General features: G+C 47.2%; 1 protein-coding gene across 1 annotated transcript; it reads left to right on the forward strand.

Moving 5' to 3' along the window:
- Window positions 1-211: 211 nt before the first annotated feature.
- On the forward strand, window positions 212-5,095 carry LOC144483015 (uncharacterized). Its single transcript, XM_078201840.1, has 2 exons — window positions 212-266; window positions 3,088-5,095. Exon 2 carries the CDS (start codon window positions 3,271-3,273, stop codon window positions 4,630-4,632), a length of 1,362 nt encoding a protein of 453 aa, XP_078057966.1. The 5' UTR covers window positions 212-266; window positions 3,088-3,270; the 3' UTR covers window positions 4,633-5,095.
- The last annotated feature ends 3,399 nt before the right edge of the window (window positions 5,096-8,494 follow it).

Below are 8,494 nucleotides of genomic sequence, written 5' to 3' on the forward strand. Positions count from 1 at the left end.
GGAGGACCGAGCAGGAGCGGCTGGTCCTCCAACCAATCGGAGTGAATGAGGGGCGGGGCTGGAGGACCGAGCAGGAGCGGCTGGTCCTCTAACCAATCGGAGTGAATGAGGGGCGGGGCTGAGGCGTCCCCATACAACGCACGGGAAGTAGTTCGCATGCGCAGTAATGTTACAGTCTGGAGCATGCGCAGTAAGCAACGGCGTTTGCAGTACGCACAGTGTGGGTGGTAGCAATCGGAGAGAAGTTCCTCTGTCATCAGCAGCCGGTAAGGATGCGGAAACATAGAGGGAGCAATGGAACCGGCGGATGGACGTAGAGGGTTTCTAAATACCTGGTCAAGGCCTCAAATCTCGAAAATGAGCCCGTCGGTCTGTGTTTGCAGCTTCCGGTCTTTTTCCCGAGGCGAGGTTAACGGCCGCCATCTTGATTCAGCAGGGAGGAGAGCGCATGCGCGGTGTCTTGGTGACGCAACAGCGAGTGGGCGGGACTTCATGTTTCTGCTTCCCCTCCAGGTCCTAACTCCCGGTCCAATAGCACAATGAGCAATAGGTTTCGAAACAGCTTCACCCACCCAGGCTGCAGCTGCTGTTTGCAGCCTTGATGAGTCCATGGGCCATGTCCATATTCAGTGTGAGAGTTGAAAACCCTGTATAGTTCCCTAAAGCGGTTACACAGCTTTTGGTTACACTTCAGCCCCGGGCTCCTCATGTTTACATAGAAACATGATGTGGAGATGCCGGCGTTGGACTGGGGTGAACACAGTAAGAAGTCTCACAACACCAGGTTAAAGTCCAACAGGTTTATTTTGTATTTGCTACCAAGTAAACCTGGTGAGACTCCTTACATAGAAACATACACAGAAAATAGAAGCTGGGAGTCGGCCGTTCGGCCCTTCGAGCATGCGCCGCCATTCATTATTGTCATGGCTGATTATCAAATTCAATACCCTGATCCCTGTCGCCCCAAGAGATTTATCGAATTGAAATCAGACTCTACTTCCACTTTTGAAGAACGTGAATCCAAAGATTCATGACCCTCTGAGAGAAAAACATCTCATCTCTGTTTTCAATGGGCAAGGCTGTTTTTTAAAACAGCGACTCCCTAGATTCTCCCCTGAGAGTAAACATCCTCTCCAGATCCAAAACAGAAAATGCTGGAAAATCTCAGCAGGTCAGGCAGCACCTTTTCTCCCCCTTTGCTTCGCCTTTCCCCCTTTTTCTCAATTTGTCCTCCCTCCAATCCACCCCCCCCCCCTCCCCCACATCTTCATCCATCACAACTTCTTCAGCTTCTCTGCTGTTTGGCCATTCACACTTTCGATTCTCTCTATGGACTGCCATTAGCATCCTTTCCTCTGGTTCCTGTGGCTTGGACCCATCTTTCATTCCCTCACAGTGTAAATATCTCCCACTTTCTATGCCTTTTTTATGCTTTGACAAAAGGTCATCTGGACTCGAAGCTTCAACTCTTTTCTCTTCTCACAGATGCTGCCAGACCTCATGAGATTTTCCAGCATTTTCTCTTTTGGTTTCAGATTCCAGCATCCGCAGTAATTTGCTTTAACCCTTCTCTCCATATCCACCCTGTCAAGAGTTTTCAGAATCTTGAAGGTTTAAATTAAGTTGCCTCTTACTCTTTTGAAGTCGAGCAGAAGCTAAACTCAAGCAGAGACTGTCTCACTGCTCCTCATCAGACAATCCACCTATTCCAAGTATTAATCTACTAAACCTTCTATGAACTGCTTCTCATAAAGCAGTTAAGGAATAATATGCACTCATATTCTTTCTTAAATAAGGAAACCAATAATGTACACACTGCTCCAGATATGTCTAACCAATGCCCTGTGCAACTGAAACATAACTTCCCTGCTTTTACTCAATTCCCCTCATAATAAATAATAGTTTTCTGAATTACTTGTACCTGAGACAATATTGCGATTTTCTATCGTGATGCATTTTGGACACTTTTTCTTAAACAGGGGGTTAGAAAGGGAGGATTTACACACAACAAGCTCAAACCAAGAGTTGTCTCTTCTGATGTAGGCTTTCTGAATGGGATAAGTAGGTAGATGTGAATGGAATGTTTCCACTTGTTGGTGTTTCCAATACTGGGAACCATGAACAGACAACAGAGACGAATAAATCAACAGGAGGAGATATTTATTTCTTCAGACAGTTGTTAGAATATGGAACTCACCGCGACTGGAAGTGGTTGAGACAAATACTTGAGATGCTTTAAAAAGGAAACCAGATGAGAACATGAGAGAAAAGGGATTAAAAAGTTGAGCTGAAAAGCTGAGTTGAGGTGAGCAGAATGAGAGGAGATTTGTGTGGATTAGAAATTCCAATACAGATCAGGGGTGGGGGTGGGGGGTGGTGGAAGCAGTGGCACAGTGGAACTATCACTGGACTAGCAACCCAGAGACCCAGGATAATGTTCTGGGGACCAAGGTTCGAATCCCACCACAGCAGATGGTGAAATTTAAATTCAATTAAAAGTCTGATGATGACCATGAAACCATTGTTGATTGTCGTAAAAACCCATCTGGTTCACTGGTTTCCTTTAAGGATGGAAATCTGCCGTCCTTACCTGGTCTGGCCTACATGTAACCCACAGCAATGTGGTTGACTCTCAAATGCCCTGTGAAATGGAGGGCAGTTGGGGATGGGCAGTAAATGCTGTCCCCGTCGGCGATGCCCACACCCCGTAAAAATGAATTAAAAAAATTAGACTGGCCTGTTTGTGTTTTGTGTATCTCATGTATTCATAGAATCCCTACAGTGCAGAAGGAGGCCTTTCAGACCACCCCACCCAGGCTATTCCCGTAACCCCACATATTTACCCCGCTAATCTCCCTAACCTACACATCTTGGGACAGAAAGGGGCAACCACCTAACCTGAACATCTTTGGAGAGTGGGAGGAAACTGGAGCGCCCGGAGGAAACCCACACAGACATGAGGAGAATGTGCAAACTCCATACAGACAGGTAACCAAGGCTACAATCGAACCCAGGTCCCTGGTGCTGTGAGGCAGGAGTACTAACCACTCTGCCATCCATGTAATTCTTTGTAAACTTACTTTGCAGGAAATTGAAGAGAAGGATCTGCAGTCTGGATGATCGAATCTCACGTCTGACAGAGTCAATCGGTTCATCGGGATCTGAAAATTTGTGCATCTGAAGGGATTTAATTGACCATCTCAGTTGGAAACTGGTGAGAATCCGTTCATCTGCTCCTCCTGTGGGAAGGGATTGAAACAGCTGGAAAACATGCTGACACGACAGCGAACTCGCAATAGTGAGAGTTCATTCACCTGCTCCGTGTGTGGGAAGAAATTCATGTGTTCGTCCAACCTGCTGGCTCACCAACTCGATCACATTGATCAGAGGCCTCTTCAAAGCTCTGACTCTGGGGACAGTGTCGAGACATCTGAGGAACAGGCCCAACACCAGCTCCTTCACACTGACGAGAGACCGTTCAGCTGCTCCCACTGCGGGAAGAGGTTCAGCCAGTCCTCCCGCCTTGCAGAGCACCAGCTCCTTCACACACACGAGAGACCGTTCAGCTGCTCTCACTGTGGGGAGTCGTTCAGCGACTCAGTGCATCTCACTGAGCACCAACAAGTTCACACCAAGGACAGGCCATTCAGCTGCTCCCAGTGTGGGAAGAGATTCACTCAGTCCTCCCACTGCACCGTTCACCAACAGGTTCATTCTCAGAAGAGACATTTTAAATGTTTTAAATGTGAGAAGACCTTCAAAAGAAGGATTAGTCTGCTGAGACACCAGGACACTCACACCGGGGAGAAGCCGTACCCCTGTTCTGTTTGTGGGAAGAGATTCGCTCATTCATCTCATCGTCTGACACACAAGCGAGTTCACACTGGGGAGAGGCCTTTCCTCTGCTCCCTGTGTGGGAAGAGATTCACTCGATTTTCACACCTTTTGACACACAAGAGTATTCACACTGGAGGGAAACCATTCACCTCCTCAATGTGTAGAAAGGAAGAAGTTCAATCAACTGACCAGCTGACACACCAGCGAGTTCACACTGGGGAGAAGCTGTTCACCTGCTCGGTGTGTGGGAAGGAATTCACACGGTCTCACTATCTTCTGAGGCACCGGCGAGTTCACACTGGGGAGAGGCCATTCCTCTGCTCCGTGTGTGGGAAGATGTTTCCTCGTTCATCCCAGCTTGTGATACACGAGCGTGTTCACACAGGGGAGAGGCCTTACGCTTGCCCTGTGTGCGGGAAAGCATTTGCTTCTTTACAACACCTGCTGAAACATCGGCCTGTTCACACCGGGGAGAGGGCATTCATCTGCTCCGAGTGTGGGAAGGCTTTCACGGAGTCATCCAGCCTCCGGACACACCGCCGCACTCACACAGGGGAGAAGCTATTCTCTTGCTCCATTTGTGGCAAGAGATTCACTCAGTCGTCTGACCTGCTGAGACACCAATACATTCACACAGGGGACAGGCCGTTCACCTGCTCTGTGTGTGGGAAGGGATTCATTGATTCATCCTGCCTGCAGACACACCAGCGAGTTCACACCGGGGAGAGACCGTTCACCTGCTCTGTGTGTGGGAAGGGATACACTCAGGTATCCAGCCTGCAGAGACACCAGTGAGTTCACACCGGGGAGAAGCCGTTCACCAGCTCTGTGTGTGGGAAGGGATTCACTCAGGTATCCAACCTGCAGAGACACCAGCGAGTTCACACCGGGGAGAAGCCGTTCACCGGCTCTGTGTGTGGGAAGGGATTCACTGATCCATCCAGCCTGCAGAGACACCAGCGAGTTCACACTGGGGCAAAACCGTTCAACTGCTCCATGTGTGGGAAGGGATTTACTCAGTATTACAGCCTGCTGAAACATAGACGACTTCATGTGTGACCGGCAACGTTGGATTCTGTTGTTTCTGCGCCCTGAGATAAACAATAACAATTGGATGAATAGGGGAGGCAGCGGCACAGTGGAATTATCACAGGACTCAGGGTAAGGCTCTGGGGACCCAGGTTCGAATCCCACCACAGGCAATGGTGAAATTTGAATTCAATTAAAATCTCGAATTAAAAGTCTAATGACAAACCTTAACCATTGTTGATCGTCGTCAAAACCACTCTGGTTCAGTCATGTCCTTTAAGAAAGGAACCCTGCTGTCCTTACCTCGTCTGGCCTACATGTGACTCCAGACCCACAGCAATGTGGTTGACTCTCAAATGCCTTCTGAAATGGAGGCAGTTAGAGATGGGCAAGAAATGCTGGCCCAGCCAGTGACGTCTACATCCAGTAAAAATTAATTTTAAAAAGATCCTCAGTATCTCAGTAACCTCCTCCAGTCCCACAACACTCTGTGTAAATACAAGTTGTTGATGATTATGCCCTGAGATAGAAAATGTGAACCCGATTCCCCTCGTCCACCAACACAGCAACTTCTTCACAAAAATTGAAGCACATGGGATTGGGGCGAATGTATTGAGATTGAAAACTTTTTGGCAGACAGTAAATAGAGTAAGATTAAACAGGTCTTTTTCCAACTGGCAGGCAGTGATTATTGGGGTAATGCAGGATCAGTGCTAAGACCCCAGCCAGTCACCTGCCATGGGTCTTCTGTTTTTTTCCCCCCGTTTACAATGCATCATTTTTAAATTGTTGCTTCTTAATATTCTAATTTAAAACCATGGATAAGCTCAAACCACTTTTGGATAACCTGTGACTCCCTGATCAAGAATCTTACCGACCACTGCATGCCATCCTGGTCACCGTATTATAAAAAAGATATCTCTGCACTGGAGAAGGGTACAGAGATTATTTTTAATGATGATACCAGAAATGTAGAAAGCAGCTCACCACCACCTTCTCAAGGTCAATCTGAGGTTAGCAATAAATGCTGGCCAAGCTCGCGATGTCCACATCCCATAAATGATTTTTAAACTGTGTATTTGGTTATCCATCAGGAAAGGATTGACACGCTCACGCTTTCTTGAAAAATTAAGGCTGAGGGGGAACCTAATAGAGGGCTTCAAAATTATAAAAGGTTTTGAAATAATGTTTCTTCTTTTGGAGAAAGGCAAAACTGGAGACCATCAATACAAGACAGTCGCCAAGAAACCCAATAGGAAATCCAAGATAAATTTCTCCACCTAAAGAATGGTGAGAATATGGAAATCATGACCACAGGGAGTGAAATGAACAGTATCGATGTCTTTCAGGGGAAGCTCAACAAGTATTTGTGTGTGATTTTATAATTCATTCAGGATTTACATCAAAAAAACTGAGAACAGTAAGGTAACAGGAGATATTTTGAGGCATCTGAGAGTCTGTGTGTGTGTGAGGGTGTCTGTGTGTGTGTGTGAGGGTGTCTGTGAGTGTGTGAGGGTGTCTGTGAGTGTGTGTGTTACTTCTCATTGGTTTCACACCAACATTCCTCTTTCTGAGCAGACATTCTGGCTCCTGATAAACCCATTGAGTGATTTGAATGGTACAATTCAGAGATTCTTCATCCAGGGTGAAACCACAGGCTGACTGTGTGCTGTGTAAAACCAGACATCTACACAACCTAATCCCACTTCTCCTGGAACAACGTGAAGTGACTACAATTTTCCAGATTGATTTCTTTGCTCTCAATATTATTTCAGATAGTTCATAAATTCCATGAGTATGTTATCCTTTAACACACCTGTGGTGTCCAGTTTAAAAACTTCCCTCAGTCTGACCAACATATAGCAATGGGATTGCTGCTATTACAGGAATCCATTCTGTAAATCTGATTCCTGGCTCTCTGGAGTAATGCATTGATCCAGACTTTCCCACTTAACACCAATCCATACCCCATCTGAGTTCCAGATTTTAATATGATTTCTCAAAACACAGGCAGCAAAGTGGCACAGTGATCAGCAGTGCCAGGGACCTGAGTTCAATTCTGGCCTCAGGTGTTACAAGGAAGCTTACATTAACACTGCAATGAAGTTACTGTGAAAATCCCCTAGTCGTCACGCTTGGCGCCTGTTCAGGTGCACTGAAGGAGAATTTAGCACGGCCAATGCAGCTAAGCAGCATGTCTTTCGGACTGTGGGAGGAAACCTGAGCACCCAGAGGAAACCCATGCAGCTACAGAGAGAACGTGCAAACTCCACACAGTCACCCAAGACTGGAATTGAACCGGATCCCTGGCACTCTGAGGTAGCAGTGCTAACCACTGTGCCACAGCTCTCTGTGTGGAGTTTGCACGTTCTCCCTGTGTCTGCATGAGGTTGCTCAGAGTGCTCCAATTTCATCCCACACTCCAAAGATGTGCAGGTTAGGTGGATTGGCCATGGCAAATTGCCTCTTCGTGTATGGGTTGGGGGAATTAATGGGGTAAATACATGTCACACAAAATCCTTCTTCATCTCAAACTATAAATCTCTGTCCCCACAGACTCCCTCCTTCCTAAAGTAAAGTTTATTTATAAGTCACAAGTAAGGCTTACATTAACACTGCAATGAAGTTACTGTGAAAGTCCCCTAATTGCCACATTCCGGCGCCTGTTCGGGTCAATGCACCTTACCAGCATGTCTTTCAGATTGTGGGAGGAAACTGGAGCACCTGGAGGAAACTCATGCAGGCCTATTGATACGATTGATTGTAACACTAATTTATCCGACTATCCTCCTCCTTTTTCCCCAGTTCTCCTCCCCTGAAGGTGCTGACTCTCGGGATCAGTTTCACACTCACCTGCTGCCTTCCCCAATGTCACCCAAGTATCTAAATCTTTCCACCTGAAGTTAACAAACTGTTTTGTAAAGGGGACATCCCAATCCAATCCAGTGACTCCCCACATGTACTTTGTGTCAGGGTGGGGTCACTGCGCTCCCCACTCCCACTTTCCATCACAGTCCCAGGAGTTTAGAGACTGGGTTCCGGATGAGTAATGGCGGCCGCAGCTCCCACAATCGCCCACGATGGAGAAACCGCTCTATCCACCACGCGGGCGGGCCACATTGGGCTGCGCATGTCCAGAGGAGAGGGGAAGCCGCGCATGTGCAAAGAGAGCTCACCTCCTGACCGTCATGCTGAAGTGTTGACCAATGGAAAGAGTTGGAGGACCGGAAGGACTCTGGTCCTCCAGTCAATCAGAGTGCGGGCGTTTTGTGAATGAACATGGAGATGCAGTCAGACAAAATCTTCCTGCTCTCCCTAATATCTGTGAGTAAAACACTTTCTTTTCTCCCCCTTTCAATTTATTTTCTCATTCTGGGGAAAATTGGGGACTTGCAGCAACTGAAGGGAATGAAGTGAATCCAGTCTGTACATTCCACACATTTTTACTCCAGTAATGTAGACATTTATCTGTCTGGCAGCCTGCATGGAGGTTTTCAGCTCTCTGTGTCCAGGACAGGAAGCAGTGAGCATGGATCTGTCAATCAGCCTCAATCAGCACCTTCAGGAGAATTGGGAGGGTGAATATTAGATACAGCGGAGTGAGAATGGAGGGAGAGTGTGTGGGATG

This window comes from Mustelus asterias, unplaced genomic scaffold, assembly GCF_964213995.1.
Source record: "Mustelus asterias unplaced genomic scaffold, sMusAst1.hap1.1 HAP1_SCAFFOLD_44, whole genome shotgun sequence".
Lineage (NCBI taxonomy): Eukaryota > Metazoa > Chordata > Chondrichthyes > Carcharhiniformes > Triakidae > Mustelus > Mustelus asterias.

Bases quoted from the DNA above. Each gene is read 5' to 3' on its own strand.
- LOC144483015 (XM_078201840.1), top strand. From the start codon at position 3,271: ATGCTGACACGACAGCGAACTCGCAATAGTGAGAGTTCATTCACCTGC.